We start from the raw sequence: 24,134 nt of genomic DNA, 5'->3' as shown, positions 1-24,134 counted from the left end.
ATGAGTTTAAGCTCGATCCTCATTGTAGTGAACAAGACATTATATATGCAACTCGAGCATATATACTATTATTATATCATTAAATATAAATCATTAAAGTCAAGTAATTATTATTAAATCATTAAAGTTAAATCATTAAAGTTAAATAATTCTTATTAAATCATTAAAGTTAAGTAATTATTATTATATCATTAAATTTAAATCATTAAACTTAAATAATTATTATTAAATTATTAAATTTAAATCATTAAAGTTAAGTAATTATTATTAAATCATTAAATTTAAATAATAAAACTTAAATAATTATTATTAAATTATTAAATTTAAATCATTAAACTTAAATAATTATTATTAAATTATTAAATTTAAATAATTAAACTTAAATAATTATTATTAAATCATTAAAATTAAATAAATATTATTAAATTATTAAATTTAAATTATTAAAGTTAAGTAATTATTATTAAATCATTAAAGTTAAATCATTAAAGTTTAGTAATTATTATTAAATCATTAAATTTAAATCATTAAAATTAAGTAATTATTATTAAATCATTAAAGTTAAATCATTAAAGTTAAGTAATTATTATTAAACCATTAAAGTTAAATCATTAAAGTTAAGTAATTATTATTAAATCATTAAACTTAAATAATTATTATTAAATATGTACTCGAGTAATTGAATATAATAATACAAATTTATAAAATAATAAGATTACTGTTGCGGTCTGTATTGTGGAAGGTTTGGACAATTTATTTTTGAATGACCTTCACCTCTACATAATCCACACCTCTTCGGTTGGCCTCTCTCTCTAATATGTATCCCAATCACCATATATCAACCTCATTGCCTTCTCCTTCGCATGCCAAATGGGTTTGTATTTTACATTGTATCCGAACTGGTCTCGAATAGATGCAGCTAACACCAAGCAAGAGATCATTGGATTTTGTTCAACCAAAACCTTCACATATTGACAAATTACATCGGAGTCCAATAGTCGGTGGTCTTGTTCGATAGAGTTTTGCAAACATGTGTGTGGACCATTGTACCTTGTGATGACCCAAGCATCTTGCCTCTGTATTTTGGACCCTCTGATTAGCCACTTACACTCAGGCCCATATTTAACACACTTCGCGTATAATGTTTTCTGGTTGGACTCTACAACCTTGCAATCTACATGGCCTCTTATGCAATACTCTTTAATAGCCAGTGTAGCTTCTTTTTCCTCTATGTTGCTTCCCAACTGATAATTCACCAGAGTTATCAGACGATTCAATCATGTAGCCTGAAGTTAAATGTGGCATCTCGGGGAATTCAGGTGCCCTCATTGCTTCAGAATCAATCTCCTGTATGTGAGGGGTAGGTTGATACGGTGTCAGATATTCACCAATATTGATATCAGCTTCATCACCATCGAACATAACATCATCCTCAGCCAAATGAGGTTTTTCAGTTTCTTCATCTTCACTGGAATCTTCAAGTATTTCTTCCCATCGTTTTCAGCGTCATACTGTGCGGCTCCAGATGTTCTACCAACTTCATTTGCACTTTCCAATATCGCCACAAAGCTGTTCATCGACCTATATGTCGAGTTATCGAACTGTCTCTCGAAACCCATTTGAGATGAAGTTCCAACTGCATTTCTCGATGACCCATGCACATTAGATATATTACACAACTCAACAAATAACTCAATAATTGGAATATTTGTTGAGTCATGTAATTCAACCATAGTTATTATATCATCATCTTCTTCAACTGGTACTGCAGTATACCTGACCGGATTGGGACATACCATAAATCTGTACCTCAAACCATCAATAGTAGCACGAATTTTTATTTCTATCCTCGCCTTCATCTCTACAAATGTGATGTCCCTTTTAAACGTCATATTTATAGGTGCTTCAGACTGAAAAATAACTCCGACCTCATTTTCCATCATATGTTCATTATAATGGACAATCGTGAAAAACTTGTTGCTCATTTTCTCTACACGTAAAAATATAGATATTCAGAATAAATTACATTCATAATTATAATGGATAATTAATAACCTACAACCACCAACTTATCGAGATGTTAATGGATAATTAATAATCACCAACCACTAACATACTCGAGTTATTACTCAATAACAAAATCATAAATTTAGTTCATTCTTTAAAATAAAATAAAAATTATCTAATTAATTTCTATTTAAAAATAAAAATAATGGAGCAATAAATAAAACTTACTAAATATTCAATTTATTTCTTCCTTTGCTCGAACTTTTTTTCTCTTTTTTTTCCCGAAATAACTCTCGAACATATAAGTTTTTCTTCTCTTCTCTTCTAACTTCTCCTCGAACTCACACTCACTCTCCTAGACACCACTGACTCCTATTTATAAATCATATTCAGTGCATTAACAACACCATTATTGCTTCACATGCCACATATCATGGATTGATTTCCGATTCATCCCCCACACCATGCAAAATTTTATTTTACATTATTGCGTGCATGATTCACTTTTATATAATAAATATAGTTCCTGTCACCTTTCTTAATGCTTTTGTTTAGTAGTGCTACTTTATAAAATTAATGCTTTTATGTATACTTTTGTTTAATGTTATCCTGGGCCCTAATGCTTTTGCATTAATAAAATATACGTTTTTTTTATAAAATTTTCTTTGACATTATGATTATTTCGATTAATTATTGACATTTAATTATTGGTGTTCAAACTAACTCATATGAATTCCATAACCGACCCCTCTTCTAAACGTCCATTGCATTGAATTATTGGTGGTTCGTGCATGCAATATTGATGGAGAAGAGGCCGAGAACTCCACCCCCAAGGCCGAAGAAGACGCCGAGAGATCCTGCATGCACAAGACGCTGATACATCTCCCATTAAATATGAAGAAGACGCCGAGAGATCCCAATGCATGCATGCATGCAAGATTCTGCACCTTCTCTGCTCACGTCGACATGCCCCATATGCACCAGCTTCAGTAGCAGCAGCTGCTCACGTCGAGGCCGAGACAATCCAAGTTTGATTGGAATTTTTATCAATGAGGACGCCGAGACATCCTTTGAACGAACCTAGAAGACACCGAGCAATCCATTTCATGCATGGATATTCTGTGTTAAAGACGCCGACAAATCCTTTGAATGAATGCAAGCCATGGCTGCCAAACAACGTATAATTTGCATATAAGACGCCGAGCAATCCATTTCATGCATGGAAATTCTTATGTTGAAGACGCCAAGAGATCCTTTGAACCAATGTAAGCTGAAGACGCCGAGACAACCTAAACCCTTTCCCTAATAACGCTGAGAGATCCCAAACCTTTGCATGTTATATGTAGCAAACACCCCATTTGGGGAAATAATAGTCTTAGTATATTATTTTAGGAATTAATGTTTCCCGCATGTATTATCTTGACAGTTTTGCCCATACTGACAACTACCCTAAACATATCAAGAAAAAATAGGTAAAGGAATACACTTTTTTTCTTGGGGAAAATGCAATAGAAAATTTTCTATTCACAAGGTAAAGTAAATATACTTACTCTTTTCACTTTACTGCTGAAAATGAAAAGAACCAAAAAAATAATATAGAGATGTGAGTAAAAGGAAAAAGGAAGAATATGAAGGAAGGGTCACCGAGAAAAACGTCAAGGAAAACGTCAAAGTGCAACAAAAAGGGTCCCAGTGATTAGATAGAGAAAGGGTTAAACTAGAAAACTGAAATAATGATGGTGAAAATATTTTAACCTGACAAATTTTGATTCGATTTAATTCTATAAGAATAATTTTTTTGAAATTTATGGACTCAGGATAGGACGAGACGGATTATACGGTATAAAATTTTGACGTGGGTCGGGACAAGATTTAAATTGAAAAATCACCGACCCAATTGATATATATATATATATATATATATATATTATATTTAATATTTTAAGAATTTTATTTTGGTATTATTAACATATATTATTTAATTATTAAAAATATAAAATATATTATAAAATATATTAATTTAATTGTTTAAAATATAATAAATAATTATAAATATATTATTTTAATTATTTAAAAAAAGTAATATATTCTGATCGGATTGGAATCAATAATTTAATCTTAAAATATATATTTAATATTTAAGAATTTATTTTGGTATTATTAACATATCTTATTTAATTATAAAAATAAAATATTTAATTAATTTAATTGTTTAAAATATAATAATTATAAAATATTATTTTAATTATTTAAAAAAAGTAATATATTCTGATCGGATTGGAATCAATAATTTAATCTTAAAATTTAAACGTATCCGAGACGAGAAAAATCTAAAATTTATCAAAGTAAGTCAAGTTTTAAACATATATTTTTGAATCGGAATCGGGACGATAAAAAAACCCGAGCCGTCCCGTCTCATGCCAATCCCTACGGTGAGATGGTAATAGGAATTAGAAAAGCAGTGGAATTTATTAAATTCTTGACTATAGTACGTTATATACAAATGATTTCTTAATTATAGTATGTTGTTTTATTATTAGAAATGATAAAAGCTTAACTCTATGAACACGAAATTCCAACCATTAATCTTGGATTCGATGCTCCAATGGTAATCATTTATGGTAGACCCATCAACCTTCAAATTTTTATTCCCCCTTATATTTCTATCCATATTTCAAAAAATTAATTCAGTAAAATTTGTTATATTTCTAGAAAATCATTTATTGGAAATCATGTTACGATATTTGAATGACATTGCGTAATTCATTTTTCAGTGGTTTGTAGTTTTTTTAAAAACATTCTTTATGATAAATGTCAAATAATTAAATAATATTACTTATTAACAAAATAAAAATATTATTGTTAAAATATTAGAAAAATCTATTTATGTAATTATTATTACTAAAATATTATAAATAAAAAATATTAAGATTGTTATATTTCATTAAAATAAAAATAAATAATATTAATTTTATTAACAATTTTTTATATATTATTAAAATAAATACATATTATAAAAATATAATTATAACAATAAAAATAGTATATTACATTGGAGGATGTCTCTATGCATCTGGGCTTCCCGTCGATGGAAATATTATGCGTGGTATGGCGGATGGTGATTGGCAGTCAATGTGCATGGAGTATCTTGGAGCTGCTCCGCCAGAGTTTAATGGAGGTAGAATAGCTTTATCATGGTTGAAAGCTATTTTGAAGTTTTGAATGAAAATACTTCAGATGATGAAGTAAAGGCATGTGCTCGGGCTTATATTCTACGAATCATTGGAGGAATATTGATGCCCGACAAATCTTGCAATCAGGTGCATTGTATGTGGTTGTGAAATCTGATTGATTTTGATGAAGCTGGAAGATATAGTTGGGGCGCTATAGTTTTGGCATTTCTCTTTAGAGAAATGTGTCGTGCAACGAATTATAAAAAACTGCTATCGGTGGATGTCTCCTGCTTCTGCAATCATGGGCCTGGTTCCGCATGCCTTTCTTATGCTCGATCGTCAATGAACTATATGTATTCCCCTTATTATTGAGGTAATTTTTGAACTAAATTTTGATTTAAATATTTTTAATTAAATAGGGTGATATTTAGTTTATATTTCATAGTTGGTCGATGAAAAGAAAGAACCATAGAGATATACCTACTGGACTAAAGGAAATCCGTTTACTTATTGATACAAAAGTTGAGTCTGAGGTATGTTTTGAAACCTGTTTAAATATGAATATTTTAATTTAAAATGCTAGATATAATTAGAATATTATATTTATTTGAATTGTATATTTATATTTCAATTTCAGTGGATACCTTATGCGAGTGATGAAGTAAAGGCTTGCATCCCACCCCACCTGAGTGGGTCATTAGATGTTTGGATGTCAATTGTACATCTTATATGTTATGCTATTGTTGAGTGGCATCCAGTTGATCGCATACTTTGTCAGTTTTGTTGTACGCAATATATTCCTGGAGCACCTAGGAATTTAGACGACATGCATAACATAGATAGACGAGGAAAGAAATAGGTCAACAGGGTGGTGAGACACAGAGATTGAATTGCGCTTTGGGAGAACCGGTATGCACAGTTGGTCCTTCATCAATTTTTCGCTGAAACTAGTCATATGGTTACAGATAACTATATGGACTGGTTTAATGAAAATGGAAAGCCGTTTTTATTTTCGGTGGAAGCACGAGGGGTTAGTATTCCTAGGCACCGAGAAAGACGTCCACCAGTTCTGCATCAGTCCCACCACAACATCCCTATCCACCGATGATGATGCCACAGGGGTACATGCCCAGCCCTTTAGTTCAGATGCCATCTTCTCAGGGATATATTCCAAGCCCACCAGTTTATATGCCATCTCTGCAGGGTTACATTCCTAGCCCGTAGGGTTACATTCCTAGCCCGCCAGGTTACATGCCTAGCCCGCAGGGTTTTATGACACTATATGGAGGTGTATATACGGTTATGTTTAATGATCCAACATATGGTTCATATACATCTTATTTGGCTGGTGGTGCTTCTTCATAGACACCTCAATCTCCATCTGGATCACAGACATCGGTGCCAATGTTTTCACAGTTTTCTCAATTCTATATGAGCGGTGGGATTGTTAGTAACACTCTTCCAGGGTTGTTATTTTATACAGACCCTTCAGCGTCATCTACGCCAAATGAAGAAAATGCCGATGATGATGATGATAGTAAAGACGAGGAGACTGAAGAACAAGTTTCACGAAGAAATCCTCAGCGATATAGACAACCACCACCATGTGGAACTCATTCGAGAAGACGAAATCGGTGATCCAATTGTATTTTAATGTTATTTAAATAGTTATATTTCAGAAATTTATGTAATTTTGTTATGTTATTTAAATGTTTAATGGTTGTTACAACAATATTTTTAATGTTATTTTTTATTCAAATTTAACATTAAATGTTTGTTAAATGTTTTTAAAATACAAATTATAGTATTCGAAATTTAAAATTAAAATACAAATTATAGTATTCAAAATTTAACATTAAATTCAACTTAATATTCCAATTGAAATTTAAAATTGTATTCGAAATTAAAAGTTATATTCCAATTATAGTTCACAGTACTTAAATTGACATTAAATTTATTCATACGTATGATTTTATCCTTAACATATACATTAAAACCCACGTGTTATAATCCCATTAACAAAGGCTCAAAATGGAAAATAATTCGTAAAAACATTTCAATGCTCATTCCATACAATTCCAATGTCACAACCAACTTATCACTTCACATTTATTCAATATATCCATAACATTTTATCCAATTAATTCAAACTTCACATAACATTTTAATTTAAGTTATGAACTTAAATTTATCCATATGTATGATTTTATCCTTAACTTGTTAAACTTCAAAAAAGAACTTAAATTTTGGTTATAATTTCCCCGATTTCACCATCCAGCTCTGCGTCTCCAGGGGACATGAGTGACATAATAGGGCAATGATAACATATTCTCTGAAAAAATAATGGAAGGCGCGCCCCAGGGAACGCGCCTTCACCACTATTCCAAGTCCCCTCAAACATAATAGGTACTAACATGAATTGTTCCCTGGGGGAAATAAGGGACATAATAGGGCAATGATAACATATTCTCTGAAAAATAATAGAAGGCGCGCCCTCGGGAACGCACCTTCACCACTTTGCCAAGTCCCCTCAAACATAATAGGTACTGACATGAATAGTTCCCCGGGGGACATGAGTGACATAATAGGACAATGATAATATATTATCTGACAAAATAATGGAAGGCGCGCCCCCGGGAACGCGCCTTCACCACTATGCCAAGTCCCCTCAAATATAATAGGTACTGACATGAATAGTTTCCCGGGGGACATGAGTGACATATTAGGCAATGATAACATATTCTCTGACAAATTAATAGAAGGCGCGCCCCCGGGAACGCGCCTTCACCACTTTGCCAAGTCCCCTTAAACATAATAGGTACTGTCATGAATAGTTCCCCGGGGGACATGAGTGACATAATAGGGCAATGATAACATATTCTCTGACAAAATAATGGAAGACGATCCCCCGGGAACGTGTCTTCACCACTTTGCCAAGTCCCCTTAAACATAATAGGTACTGACATGAATAGTTCCCCGGGGGATATGAGTGACATAATAGGGCAATGATAACATATTCTCTGACAAAATAATGGAAGAAGCGCCCCCGGGAACGCGCTTTCACCACTTTGCCAAGTCCCCTAAAAAATAATAGGTACTGACATGAATAGTTCCCGAGGGACATTAGTGACATAATAGGGCAATGATAACATATTCTCTGACAAAATAATGGAAGGCGCGCCCCCAGGAACTCGCCCTCACGTGAATAGTACCCCGGTTATAAACATTATTATATGTAACGTATTATAATCTTTCGAAACAAACTTCAGCTCCCAAGCTTTCAAATTCTGAAACTCTAAATTTCTCAAAAATCTCAATCCTCTATTCTCTAAAAATGAGTCATCTTTCTGTTGTTGTTTTATATGATGGAGAAATTAAAGAAGTTGAAGAAGGGGTTGTTTTTGAATCAGATCATTATATCCCCTTAACCTTGAAAAGAAACATCACTCTTGAGGAGTTAATCACAAAAATTTCATTAAAGATTCATGTAGCAAGCCAGAGAAGACTATATTCACTTCAGTTTAGATTTCCTACTGAACTTTTTCCACTCACATATACATCATTTCAGCTTTCCAACGATGATGATTCTATGATGGTTGATGCTCATATGGGAAGTTCACAATCTCTTATTGAAATGTATACCACTTTTATTGAGGTTCGTGCTTCTCGTGGTCTCTCATATTCCTCTTACTTTGGCATTGCATATCAAGTTAATAGCCCGACGAAACTGATCTGTAATGATTTCACATCATTAATGGCGAATCCAACGCCAGATGTCATGTCATCAAGTTCAATAGGAAGGCATTCATCAGCAACTACTTATGATCTCAACCCACATGGCTTCACCAATAATCCATATGGCGACATCTCTTCTACTTCGAGGGGCAGACATTCATATGCCACTATTTTCGACTTACACATGGAAATATCATCGAAACGGTAGTCTGTTCACATCCCACATGATACAATGGACTCAAGTTCAAGGGGAGGACACGCAAGCGACAACTTCTTTGACCTCAACATTGGATTATCTGATGTACCCTCATATCCACCAGAAGAACCTTTTCGGGAGCCAGTGCAGATAGTGCTGAAACAGGATTATTCGTTGAACCTGACTCACCACAGTTTAACGTACACTCTTATGATGATGAGGACGGTGTTCCCATAAATACAACACCAATCGAACTTCCTGCACATATGTATGGGGCTGATTTATGATGCAATGTACGAGCCTGAATTTTTGGTTCTCCCTGATATTGGCAACTATGGAGTTCAGTCATCAGTCAATAATGGTGATTTACATATCGGAATGGAGTTCTCATCCAAAGAGGAAACAATGATGGCAATAAAGAGTTGCAATATTCGTAACTCAGTTCAGTCTCGAGTTGATCGATCTACCACAGAGAAAAATGTTTGCTACTACGTCCAACGTGACAACGAATGTAATTGGATGGTCCGTGTATCAAAGAGGAAGAACAACTTATGGTAACTAACCAGATACAACGGTCCTCATACGTGTTGTGCAAGAGGTATAAACCAGGATCATCCCAACTTGGACTCCAACATTATTTGCCAAGAAATCATGCCCATTGTGAAGCAAAGCTCTCATATAGTGTTGCAGTGTTAATTTATGCTATACAGTCACAATATGGGTACACCGTCTCCTACAAAAAAGCTTGGTTGGCAAAACAGAATGCCATTGTCAAACTTCATGGCGAATGAGATTCCTCTTACAACGAGTTACCCAGTTGGTTTCATGTTATGCAGAGACTTAATCTCGGGACAATTGTTGAGTTCAAAACTCAACATCATTACGTGAATGATCGAGTAGTTCGCGATCGCTATCAATTCTACCGTGTCTTTTGGACTTACCCTCAGTGTATTAATGCAGTGAAGTACTGTAAACCAGTTGTCCAAATTGATGGTACTTTCTTGTATGGGAAATACAAGCAAGTTTTATTATTGGTTGTGGTCCAAGATGGTAACCGCAATATTCTTCATGTTGTGTTTGCCCTCGTTCAAGGAGAAGTCGTTCAAGGAGAAGACATTGAGTCTTGGGCTTTTTTCCTTAAAAATTTATGTTTACATGTTGTCACAAGGGAACGAGTATGCATTATTTCAGACCGAGGGGCCGGGATAAAAGAAGCAATGAACTATTTGAGTCCAATGTGGAAACCTCCACATGTTCAACATCGATATTGTGTCCGTCATATTACTGCAAACTATTATGGAAAATACAAGAAGAACGATGAACGTCAGTTAGTCGTGCGCATGGGTACGTTACTTTTTTCCAATTTTTCAATCATTTCCATATTACTTATTTATACTTCATATTAACTATTACATATTCCTAATGACTTAGGTTACAAACTCTTACCTCAAAGGTTTGAGTCTATGCTATAAGAGTTTTTTTGGCAAAAATAAGAAGGGTTACGAGTACATTATGGACATCAGCAAAGAAATGTGGACAAATGCGTATGACGAGGGTTATTACTAGGGTCATATGACAACCAACTTGGCTGAAGCAATCAATTCAACCTTAAAGGGGGTGCGTCATTTACCAGTCACGGCGTTGGTCAAAACGATTTATTTTCATTTGGGTCAACTCTTTGCAAAGCTCGGTGGACAAGCTCTTACTTGGATGCAGAACGACCATATTTACCACCCAAGACTAGTAGCTGATTTACAGAAAAAAAGTGGTTGTATCAAATGGGATGTTGGTTACAAATTTTTCTCGCACCCGTGAATTGTTTCGTGTAACCGAAATGCCACGTCCGCTACAAGGGATTGAAGCTAACTCTTTCAGAGTTAATCTGCAAGAGAGGTGGTGTGATTGTGGTTTCTTTCAAGCACTCAAATATCCATGCTCTCATGTCATTGCAGCTTGCTCACATTCGCATTTGGACTACAAAAATTATGTTGATCCCGTATACCAACTTTCACAAGTATTAAAGGTATATGAATTTGAGTTTCCACCCATAGGTAACGAAAGAGACCCAGATGAGATTCAAATTTGGCTTACAATTGTACCAGATTCGTTGCTATTAAGGGACTCAGGTCGTCCAAAATCCACTAGAATACATTGTGATATGGATATTCGGGATAAGTCAACAAAACAAAAAAGATGTGGGCATTGCAGAAACATCGGGCACAATAGAAAAAAATGTCCAGCTCTGTTATCATTGCATTATCGTTAACCCTTATGTAATTAATATTCTTTTTCAATGAATGTTTTTGTTTCCTAATATTTAAATGTAATTGCATTTTCTATAATTTCGCAATGTATGTACACTTAAATAAATTATATTTTTTAAATTAGTATTTAAAAATTATTTTATGATATTTGGTTAATATTATATAAATTATTTTTTATTGGTAATTTTTTAAAATGATTAATTATAATTATTTAATATAATAATTAATATTATTTATTATAAAAAATTTATTATTAATTTTAAAATATTATAATAATTCCACCTTTTAATTAGAGAAAAAAATATTAAATTAAACAAATTAAAAGTTAGAAAAAAAATTATGTATACAATGACACATTTCATGTTCTGATTGGAGGATTAAATTTATTAAATTAAATTAAAATTAAGACTAAATTGATAAAAATATGTAAGTATTGAAGATTAAATGTGTAATTATACTAATTTTATTAACTGATGCATCAATATTTTTGTTAAATATTAACAACAGATGACTTGATTGATAACATTTAAATAATTAAGTGATAAAATTAATAGATTGATAATCAAAATAGAAAAAAATAATAATAGATAAATAACCATACATGTAATATTATAATTTCATACATTTTCCTAGAAATTCAATACGATCAAAGCTGATTTTCATCTATTGTTCTATTGAGCCAAAGTCCCTGAAACATATAACACTTTAACCTAAATTCACACTTTAACCTTTAACACACATTTAAAAATTACATTCGATAATTATTAAATTATAACTGAAACACTTTACATAATATATTAATAATTTATAATAAAAAAAATTAAATCTTTATTTAAAAAAAACCAACGTGACATCTGATTTAGCAAAACCCATGTAAAGCGTGTCCCCAGGAATGCGCCTTACCCCGCGTGACATCTGACTCAGCATAAACCCAGGTAAAGCGCGTCCCCAGGGATGCGCCTTTGTGCCACCTTAGCCGAAAGAGTGTTACTTCGAGAAATATTGATCAAACGGTGTTAGAAAAAGAATATTACGGGAAAAATGTATTAGTTATGTCAAATCTCCCTGGTCGAATCTGAGGTGGCTCTAATAATGTAAAAACCGATAACCCCGTGTGTGAATGATAGTATAGTTTGGGGGAATCATGATTCTGACGTGCATTCAGTTCGGTCGCCGTACTGGTAGTTCCAAAAATCTACTCACACAGCAGGTACTCATTCGAAGCTCTGAAAGACGATTGCGAAGCTTTGAGTCTTGCGGAAGATCCGTATCTTTGTGTGGTGTCTAGCGCATGGCACTTTACCGGTGGGTGGCAGAATTAGGGTAACTTGATTGGGTGATGGTATGTGTCCCGTATGAAAAAATGTGGTTGAGTCATCTTGGCATAGTTTCCATGACTGCTATTATGTGACGGATGTTTATCGCGTGGCATCTATAACTGGTGCGTTTCTTACTTTCAATTATCAATCAACGTTATCATGGTTAGAAGCTGCATATACTATGCTTGGGGTTGTTTCTTTTGTAGATTTTGTGGTACTCATCTGGAACGTTTGGAATGGTAGGAATTCGTTGGTCCATGATGGTCGACTGCAACCTACTTGGGTTCTCGTTGCCAATGTCAAAGCATTACATAATGAATTTCTTGCCTCTACTCACGTAGCTTCTCCTCACCAACATGGAGACCCTAAAATTGTTCCTCGGAGCCCACCTGTTGGTATGGTGATCAAATTAAATGCCGATGGTGCCTTTGATTCTACAACCAAGTTGGCGGTAGTAAGTGTTGTGGCACGAGATGCATATGGATCGGTTCTAGGTGGTTAGCTACCACCTCAGGTGGTATTTTTAAGCCTGTCTTGGCAAAGTTGCTCAGTTTCATTGCGACTATCAATCTTGCTACGGAGAAAAATTGGAGGGACATTATTATTGAGTTGGACTCTACGATGATCATAAATTTATACAATGAACCGAGAGATGATAATTCTACAATAGGGACTAATCTGGTAGTTCTCAGAGATAGGTGTAATGTTTTTATTAGATGTACAATGTAATATGTTGGGCGGAGATTAATTTGGTGGCTCATAGGTTGGCTCACCAAGCACTTGCTTGTCATGCTTCTTATTTTTTTGGGGACTAATATACCGCAATTTATTACGAATGATGTAAGAAGTGATTGTTTATTGATTGATTAATGGATTTTGGACACTCTTTTACTCCTTCTAGGAATCCAGCCTTGTGTTGGTAGAGATGTTTTTTAACGAGACCCACACTTCCTTAAAAAAGAATTTTGAGCGTAAAAATCAAAATAAAATAAGAAAAAATGACAAGAAATTTCACAGAAATCTTTTGACAATGCATAGACTTCTAAAAATATATAGATTTTAATCAAAATAATTTTAATGATTTTTTTCTCTCATATCATAACGATAGAAAAAGATCATAACCATTAAAAGAACAACACAAATATAAAAGAAAAATTAAAAACTTTCAAAACTGTAACCGAGTACAAGTATGAGGTCCGTAAGATATATAAATATTTATTATTAAAAAGTTACAAGTTTTTTAAACAACCGTAATCAATAGACAACTCAAAAAATTTAACTGTAAGGTACGTGTTTAGTATTTAAATTATCAGTTTTAGTTTTTAATAGTTAGACTTTCAATTTCTTTTTAAAATCATACCCAACGTTTAGTTTTTGTTTCATTTTAGTATCTCGTCGTTAAAACTTAACGGACGGGTTCGGCAATCGTAGCATCTACAGTCGTTGATTGTCACATCTTTCGACTAATGAAGCTCAAATTTTCTGACCCACACCTTTTTTACCATCTGAAAGTGATTTCAACTTATGTTTCACCGGAAAAATGCATCAATCTCTCTAAATTGACGATGAACTCTTCGACTTCTTCATTTTCTGATCTCCGTCGTCAACCTTCCAATGGCCTGAAACTGGATTATGTTAGTTGAATTGTCATTCTCTTGTGTTCCACTATTCAAATTGATCGTTTGTACATTAGAGTTATGCCCCATCAACTCGCCCGTTAAGTTTTTAACGACGTGGTACTAAAATGAAACAAAATCTAAACGTTAGGCGTGATTTTGAAAAATTAAAAATTTAGGTACTAAAATCAACTAAAAGTAATAGTTTATTTACTAAATATATATTTTACCCATAAATTATATAATTAATTTTATAATTTTTTTAAAATCCATGGATTTACGATATTGTTATAAAATAAGGGTAAATTATGCGTTTAGTGACTAAACTATCAGTTTTGGTATATTTTAATACTTAAAATTTAAATTTTTTAAAAGTATACATATTTTTTAGTTTTTGTTTCATTTTAGTACCTATGTTAAAAACTTAACGTTAAGTTTTTTAAAAAAATTTAGTTATTAAAACAGGCCAAACTGATAGTTTATATATTAAACGCATTAAATTTTTAATGATAAAATGTTAAAATAAAAATTAAACATTAGACATAATTATAAAATATTAAAAATCTAAATACTAAAATTGATTAAAATTAATAATTTAAATATTAAACGATTAATTTATCATATAAAATAATGACATATATAGAAGAAGATAAAAAAAAGAAAGAAAAAGAAAGTGGGGTCCTTATCTGGAAGGCATGAGGCTATAGAGAAAGATAACTTGGAAGGCAACTGCTGGCTTTGGTCTTCTTGTATTGTCTTAAATCCGATGGCTATTTCTCCCAACCTCCAGATCGGAACCCCAATCCCCTCCGCCCACCACCACCGTCTTCCCATGTCCACTCTCTCCCACCCTTTCTTCTTCCTCTACTCTTCCCCTCCACGCTCTCTCCGTTTCCACTCTCCCCCCAAGCGCCCCCGTCTCCCCTCTCTCCGCCCCAGAGCCTCCGTCGAACCCTCTGCCGCTTCAGGTCCCTATCACTAAGAGCTTTCTTTGTTTACTTTGCTTATGTATATGTCTAGTTAGGAATATTGAACTCTAATCTAAAATGAAAATACTGCAGATTTTCTTCTTCTTTTCAATTAGATTCTAAGAAGTAAAGCTGTTGCATTAGTACATGATTTCCATTATCATTTTCCTTTTCATTTCTCAATAGAAAGTGTAAGCAAAAAATTATTCAAGTGTCTGGATAAGTGGAAATACTATTTTTTTTATAAGTCATATAACAAATAAGCACATAAAGTATACCTCTTTTTAATTTTAAATACTTGGAATATTTTTTGGTCAAAATAAGTATTTAAAGAATTTTTTTTATCAAAATTATTCTTTAATAATTGCCACATGCCAACTTTTTTTTGGAACTTAGATTAAAAAGTTTGAATAGTTTAGTTATCTATTTTGACATAAAATGATTTAGTTATTTATTTTGACCAAAAAGATAATTTTATGTACTTATTTTGATCAAAAAATGATTTAGTTATTTAAATGAAAAAGAATGTATACTTTAGGTATTTATTTGTTAGATAAGCTTTTTTTTTTTTTTGATAGGAATGAGATGTCTCATTAAAAACCTCCCACTTAGTAGTCCTTTACGGTAAGGCAAGAACATACTAGCAGTAGGAGGAAAAGAGTACCTCAAATCATTAATAAAAAACCGATTACATAAGACTTCAAAAGAAACTCCTAGAAAATACATAAACCATAACGCACACCTCTATCAACTTACCAGAAAAACAGACCAACAAACTAAAACAAGTTACACCATCACCCAATCCCCTCCTTTGCTAATTTATCCGCCTCAATATTACAACACCTAGGAGTCCACCGGATGATAAACTGTTTAACAGAAACAATAGACACAATTTCCTTAACAAAGATATTTAGAAAAACAGGAGGTAAAGCCTGTTCATTAATCCAGTCCACTGCTTGCTTGGAATCACTCTCAATGATTAGCCTACCCTTCGAACCCCACTGTGAGGAAATAAAGAAGTCAATGCCTTTACTGATAGCTTTCAGTTCTTCAATAATCGGAGTAGTAGAACCAATATTTTCTGAAAAAGAAAAAAGTGTAACCCGGTTCCAATCTCTGAGAATGCCCCCAATTCCCGCCTTCATCCCAACACTACTAACATCCCCATCCACATTCAGCTTAAAAAAATCCACTGGAGGAGGGCTCCAGCAATGCACTTTCCTTTTCGGCTCGTTACTAGAAGAAAGCTTGTCCGCCAAAGAAGGATCTCCAATTAAAGAATCCATCTGGATAGATAGAAGGGGAAACTTAGCTAAAAACCAAGTAGCTAGTCTAAAACGAACATAGAAGAACAGTGAAACTCTGTCCAGCTTTCCTTTTTCAAAAATGATTTCATTTCTTAACTTCCAGATTGACCAGAAAATTACTCCCGGAATAAACTTCCACATAGCAGAAGTAGGCCATAAAACAGACCAAGAACTGAGCAAGGATGGCGGGTCAGACGGAAGGGCTAACCGAACACCCCAATATGCTATAATTTTATTCCACAGTTCCCATGAAACATTACAGGAAATAAATAGATGCTGAACAGATTCTTCCCTTTGATTACATAAAGGGCAGAGAATGTTCTCCCCTAATTGAACCCCTCTTTTCAACAATTCCACTCTCACAGGAACTTTTTGGTGAGACAGTTTCCAAAGGAAGGTCTCCACTCTAGGAGGAACTAAACCCAACCAAACACATTCATTCAACCGAAATGAATTGTCATAAATAGGAGAAAGCGAATTCCTGCATGCTTTAACAGAGAACAGCCCCTCACCCGGGCCATCCCACAACAAACAATCTTCCAATGCCTCTATAAGTTTGATGTCTTTCAGCCTATTCAAAAGCTCTACCAACTGCTCCACTTCCCAATCACAAATATTCCTCCTAGTCTTAATATTCCACTCCCATCCATTCAAATCATAACTCCCGAAGTCAGCCACCTTACAGATAAGCCTTTTTATAAATTAAAAAAAAATAGTTTTATGACTTATGAGTAGCCAAATATGTCATCTTTACAGAAAAATATATATATATATATATATATATATATATATATATATATATATATATATTTCTCTATGGAAAAGTAATATTTGAATGTGTAGCATTTACTTACTGTAAAGGAATAAGTGTAGCTTTACTTTTTAATATTTTCTTTTTTCTTTTTCGTAATTTTTAAGGCTCCTTCTGGTGGAGTCTTTGCTATTTGCCTTTTCATTTCTCAATAGAAAGTGTAAGCAAACAATAACAATTTTGATTAGTTATATGTGTATTTCGTTCATAGCTTTAAGCTTTTGATTAGTTGGTTTATGAGCCATGCTCTTGCTTTGGGAATATATTTAATCTCCCCAAAACTCGAATATCATGATCCGTCATTGAAAAATGAAATGAAAGCGAAATACGAAAGGAACAGGAGAAAAAGGATAAATAATAAAAAAGAGAAGCAAAAACACCAACCAGAACCTAAGAAAGCAAGAGCAATTAGTGAGACTAGCAATCAGCTGGAACTTAAGTTTACGACACATATAATTTGTGAATGGTGTCTTCGTTATCAGCTGTCGGCATTATATGAATTGCAAAAGTGTACGTGGGGGGCAAGGTTATGTTTTTCTTCATCTTTATAACCAAATTACTTTTGGGGGCATGAGATATTATGGTTTTGTTTTTTCTTCTTGCAGGTAAATCAGTCGAGAATGTGGTGATCATAGGTTCCGGTCCTGCTGGATATACGGCAGCGATATATGCAGCTCGTGCCAATTTGAAGCCTGTAGTGTTCGAAGGATATCAGGTTGGTGGTGTTCCTGGTGGCCAGTTGATGACTACCACTGAAGTCGAAAACTTCCCTGGTTTTCCTGATGGAATAACTGGTCCAGATTTGATGGATAGGTATTTGAAAGAAAATGGAAGTCTGTCTTTCTTGTTTGTTGACTGTATTGACAACACTACTGTTTCAACTAAAATTGTATAATTAGAGTCTTGATTGTGCTTTGGCCAGGATGCGACGACAAGCTGAGCGTTGGGGAGCGGAACTGTTCCTAGAGGATGTGGAACACATTGATGTTAAAAGCAATCCTTTTACAGTACGAAGTAGTGAACGCAAGGTGATATAATTTTCTTTTGGCTACTTTTTTTGTTATGTTGATGTGGTGAAATTATTACTATAATGGGTTATTGGAACATATTCAATTATGATCTATAACTTGAATTGCATCATTATGCTTGGTAATGGCCCATTCGTTGAACTCTGTCTAATTAATTTTCTGCTTGAGTGCCATGTTAGTTGATGTGAATGTGATATAGGATTTTTTCTTTGGAAAACCATTTGGAGTTGGAAACTTGTACTTTTTTGTTATGGTGATATAGTTTCGCTTTTGATTGGAAAGGATATTATATTTAGGCATATTTCAAGGGCGGCAAACTGGGAAGCTGATAAACTTGCTAAAGATGGGATAGGGTGATTTTGGTTATTGTTGTGTTGTTTAACAGGAATTGTAACTCCCTGTTTGTTGGATGTTTTGTGTTAAGTTTTATGTTCTTCTGTTGGAAGTGTAGGAGTTTGTTCAATCTTGTAATCTGGTTCTTGTGAATAAAAGTTTTCTTGGCTCTCCTTTCCTCCTTCGTTGTTCCTTCATGTTACTCTCATAACATGGAGGGATTGAAGGAGGATTTTAATGAGGCCTCTTTCTATCAAAAAAAAAAAACATTTTCTTTCTTCTCATGTTGAATATTTGGAACTCAATTATCATTAGTCCTTAAACAATATTATTATGATGCATATTCGCTTTATTCATATCTGTTCCCTATGATTGTATTTCAGGTTAAGTGTCATAGCGTAATTTTTGCTACCGGAGCTACAGCAAAAAGGCTCAGATTACCTCGTGAAGATGAATTTTGGAGTAGGGGGATTAGTGCTTGTGCAATTTGTGATGGAGCATCACCATTGTTTAAAGGACAAGTACTTGCTGTGGTTGGAGGAGGTGATACAGCTACTGAAGAAGCAATATATTTAACTAAATATGCTCGTCATGTTCACTTGCTTGTTCGTAGGGACCAACTAAGAGCATCGAGAGCAATGCAAGATAGGTGAGCTTTACAAACTCTTATTATGTTTAAAATTTTATGGACAATGTTTTACATCAAAATTAAATGATCAGTTTTTGAAGTTGCTTAGATTTGTATGTGTAATATTTGTGCAAGGTGGTGGTATTCTTGATACCTGACATTTTTCGTTCCCATTCTATATCCGACATGTTGTTTTGGACCTTAGAAATTCTACGAAAAACTCTTCCCAATCTCTTTATTCAATCATGGGACCGCCACTAATGTTTGTTTGCCTGACTGTGATTCAATCAAACAAAGGCATTCTACATCAAACAATTTGCATTGAGGTTATGATTTAATGGAACTTGCGGTGACTGTGATTTTTTCATCACCTTTTGTTCTTACATTTAAATGAAGCCAGTTGCTTAGTGGTAGCTGAAATTTCTCGTGATCATTCTAATTGCTACCTTGATTGTGGTGCATTGTGTACTAATGAATTGTTTGTTTGTCGAGTTTTCAACTCCCTGAATGTTTGTTTAACAGGTTAATTATCGCGAATGTTTCAGAGTTTACAACAATCCAAATATCACCTTGCACTTCAATACAGAGGCTGTGGACATTGTTAGCAATACGAAAGGTCAAATGTCAGGCATAAGAACCAGAAGAATTGATACGGGGGAGGAATCTGTGCTCGAGGCAAAGGGCTTGTTTTATGGTATAGGACATTCACCTAATAGCCAGCTGTTGCAAGGTCAAGTAAAACTTGATAGCTCAGGATATGTGCTAGTTGAGGAGGGCACTTCTAAAACTTCGGTTGAAGGTGTCTTTGCAGCCGGAGACGTGCAGGTAAATCTTCCTCTAATATCGTATTAGTTTGGGACCAGTTAGCAAATATCCCATCTCCTCAAAACCTTGACATGTGTGTCAGCAATGCCCGAATTCATGGCATGTTCGATTATAATACCTTCTCACGAGCATCTAAAGAGTCTAAGAATTGCTCTAGCATTATCAGTTGAAGTAGGTACAATATAGGAAACATCAAGGAAAATGATAATGCAATGCTCTCATATGCTACTTTTCGATTTTGGAATTATGGAAACAAAAACGTATAGTTCTAATTTTTATATATGTTGTGCATGGACATTTTTTCGACATGAGCATGTTCGTATTTCCCAAGTTTTCACTTATGTTTGGAGTCAGCCTCCCTCCCATTCATCCATATTCACTTTGTGGTGTCTAATACGGGTATGCCCGTACGACACATGATGTTACTGATGATTCGGAAAAACATACATATAACCATGGAAGATTACATATTTTCTTTTGATGGTTTCATGCATGAAAAAGAACATTAATGAGTTCTTGAAAGCTTACTGCATTCTCTTCCTGACATGAAACATGATGGTGCTCGAGTTGCCTGGTAAATTCAAACTATCATCTGGCTTCACGTCTGTGAAGAAGTCCTGTATTATAACGAATTCGTCATACAACTCCATTGGTTTATTTCATTAACAGGATCATGAGTGGAGACAGGCTGTAACTGCTGCTGGATCTGGATGCGTTGCAGCATTATCCGTTGAACGATACCTTGTTAGAAACGATCTTCTTGTAGAGTTTCATCAGGTATTTTTTTCTTCTAAAAAATTGGCGACTCTGTCATTCTTATTGATATTTTGTAAGTATTTTTATACTGTACTCGGTCATCTGCCTTTTGCCCCAATCTATTTATTACTGGCCTCCTTCGGGATTTATGTCACGGATGCTTTTGTTAATCTTTATCATGATCATATATCTTACAGCCTCAAACTGAAGAGGTCAAGAAAGAACTGACGGATAGAGATGTTCAAGAAGGTTTTGACATTACACTCACAAAACATAAGGGCCAGGTTTGTACATAATCGGCTTAGATTTGTTTTTGGTTTTGGTTTTCGATATAATCGTACCTCTAAACCCGGTTTTTCCTCCTTATTTCAGTATGCTTTGAGAAAGCTGTATCATGAGAGCCCGAGGCTTATATGTGTATTATACACTTCACCAACTTGTGGTCCATGTCGGACTTTGAAGCCAATTCTTAGCAAGGTATATTAGTTCTAATCGGTTCCAGATCAACCTATAGCCCTGGGACGAGTCGGGAACATGCTTAACGTATATATCGGTCGTGTTTAATGTATCATGACTGGCTTATCTTTTCTATGTTGTAAATTATGCCATATAAAATGACTTTGATTTTGCTGATTTGGTGCATATGCAGGTGATTGATGAGTTTGATCAGAGTGTACATTTTATCGAAATTGATATCGAGGAAGATCCGGAGATTGCCGAAGCTGCCGGAATTATGGGTACCCCATGTGTGCAGTTTTTCAAAAATAAAGAGATGCTCAGGTTGGCTAAACTTGATTCTTTTCACGTATATGCAAAACAAAACTTGTGTTGCAAAAGGTCCCTACTTCCGTAGACGATTCAAAATTTTATGTCAGAAGGGAGAACATATTATCGATAGAAAATATCTAAGCTATATGAGAATTCGACGTCCCCTTGGTCCGTCCATGCTTACTTCGTTTGTCGATTTTGCAGGACCGTATCCGGGGTAAAAATGAAGAGCGAATACAGAGATTTCATTGAAGCAAATAAATGAGAGTATTATGGTGATTTCTTGGCTTTCATCATTTTGTGATTCAATTTTGTTTCCACTGAAAACATTGTTTTACTATAAATGAGAGTATTCCTATGCATTTAACTTTCTTTGGAAGAAAACACTTTTTTGTTACTTTTTGCACAATCTATTAATCCATAATTTCCCCCCACATTTACATTAGGAGAACGGAAAATGTAGGACTGAGACAGATCGTGAGTTACTCGAGATCGATTCGGTCAAAGTTCGATAAATATTCGACTGGAGCTTGAGTTTGACTCAAATGTTTAACAAGCCGAAATGAGCTATTTGATATTTGACTTGAAAAATTCTCAAGCAACTCGAAATATAATATATTAACATTTATATGTTGATTTAAAAAAATGCAATATAAGGTTTTATGTATTTAAGGTCTTTGAGTTTGAGCTTGAAGTTTCAATTAAGTTTAAGATTTTTTATTTATTTTTTATTTTGGATTTTTACGAGCTTCAACTCATGGTTTTGAGTTCAAGTCTAGCTTGAAAATTTTAGGCTCGTGAGTTTTTGAGTCAAGTCAGGTTTCATTTTAGATTCGAGTTGAGTTCAACAATACTCGAACTCGACTCCGAGAGGCGGAACACAATGAGGACATGTAGGAGCCACAACCCCCAAAATTTGAAAAATTATAATTTAGACCCTTAAAATTTTCAAAAAAATAATTTGGCCTTCACAAAATTTTTAAAAATTTAGATTGAGTTTTAAAATTTTTTAATGTTCTTAATTAAACCCCATAATTTTGAAAATTTCTCATTAAGTCTCAAAGTTTCAAAAATTCAAGTTAGAACCCAACTTTTTTGAAAAAAATTAAACCCTTCAAAACTTTTGAAAATTTTAATTTAAACCTCTAAATTTTTTAAAGTTTTAAGTTTGTCCCTCAAACTCTATTACCAAGTTCCACCATGTCAAATTAGCTCGTTTACAAACCTAGTATAATGATTGATGATATTATTTCAGTATGTTATCACGTGTTTAGAGGTATTTTAGAGTCGATTAGGAGTAGTTTAGGGTTATTGTACTGTAAAATTTATATTTAAATGAAGTATATATTTTTGTTATTGAATATCGATTTCAACATACAAGTATCAATACAAACAAACTCAATGATCTTATATTAATATTTAATTTTTGATATTTTAAATTATTTTTAAGTGTGTTTAGAATAAAATTAGTTGATTTTTTAAGTATAATTAGTTGACCTGTATGTGTTTTGGTTGTAGTGAATGTTTTAGGGGTAAATTAGGCATTTAGTACTTAAACTATTGGTTTCATTTTAGTACCTAAACTTTTACCTTTTTTTTCAAAAATCGTACCAAACTTTTAGTTTTCATTTCATTTTAATACCCGCCTTTAAAAACTTAACGCATTTAGTACATGAATGATCAGTTTTGGTATGTGTTAGTACCTAAATTTTTAAGTTTTTCAAGACTTAACATTAAATTTTGAATGGGTATTAAAATGAAACAAAAACTAATGTTTTTAATAGCGGGTTACTAAAATGAAACAAAGACTATACTTGATGTATGATTTTGAAAAATCAAAAGTTTAGACACTAAAATATATCAAAACTAATAGTTTAAGTACTAAATGCATAATTTACCTATGTTTTAGTTTAAATGTATGATTTTATAATGTCATTTGAGTGATTAATATGGTCGGGTTGGGTTAGGGTCAGGTTTTTGGTCAACTCGGCCCAACCCAAAAATATGTATCATCTATCCGACCCGAAAAATTATATATCCTTCATTCGACCCGACTTGAAAATATATACATGCACTCAAATACAACCTGAACTGAATTTGTAGAGTATAAATCTGACTCGACCTGACTTCACCCTTAAAAAATATGACATGGCCCAACCTGAATCTGATTTTTTACAAAAAAAAATCTTACTCTATCTGATCGGATTGGTACTCATCTCTTTTCAGTTCAATTATCATCCCTACAAACTATGTGGTGTTGCTTTTTTAGTCAACAACAATTAAAAGTTACAAAATTATCACTCAATTATTGATATGTTCCAAATTTTCGTTGAAAATTTGATGACAGTCTGAGCTGAACATTAACCAGCTGACTAGGATATGATAAAATCTAATGTCAGT

General features: G+C 33.6%; 1 protein-coding gene across 2 annotated transcripts; it reads left to right on the top strand.

Annotated features, from left to right (window-relative positions):
• Nucleotides 1-15,050: 15,050 nt before the first annotated feature.
• On the top strand, nt 15,051-22,587 carry LOC120200371 (thioredoxin reductase NTRC-like). 2 transcript variants are annotated; one of them, XR_005523531.1, is made up of 11 exons: nt 15,051-15,278; nt 18,002-18,209; nt 18,319-18,424; nt 19,141-19,406; nt 19,931-20,210; nt 20,880-20,987; nt 21,164-21,250; nt 21,339-21,443; nt 21,616-21,746; nt 21,939-22,060; nt 22,571-22,587. XR_005523531.1 is itself a non-coding variant. In XM_039201243.1 (10 exons), the coding sequence occupies exons 1-10, from the start codon at nt 15,077-15,079 to the stop codon at nt 21,997-21,999; spliced, it is 1,554 nt and encodes a 517-aa protein (XP_039057174.1). In that variant the 5' UTR covers nt 15,051-15,076; the 3' UTR covers nt 22,000-22,168. The 2 variants fall into 2 exon arrangements, 1 of the variants encoding a protein (XP_039057174.1); XM_039201243.1 differs by lacking the exon at nt 22,571-22,587 and having other exon boundaries at nt 21,939-22,168.
• Nucleotides 22,588-24,134: the final 1,547 nt, after the last annotated feature.

This window comes from Hibiscus syriacus, unplaced genomic scaffold (assembly GCF_006381635.1).
Source record: "Hibiscus syriacus cultivar Baekdansim isolate YM2019G1 unplaced genomic scaffold, ASM638163v2 tig00005939_pilon, whole genome shotgun sequence".
Lineage (NCBI taxonomy): Eukaryota > Viridiplantae > Streptophyta > Magnoliopsida > Malvales > Malvaceae > Hibiscus > Hibiscus syriacus.
The sequence above is the reverse complement of the archived record's forward strand: the minus strand, read 5'-3'. Positions and strand labels throughout refer to the sequence as shown.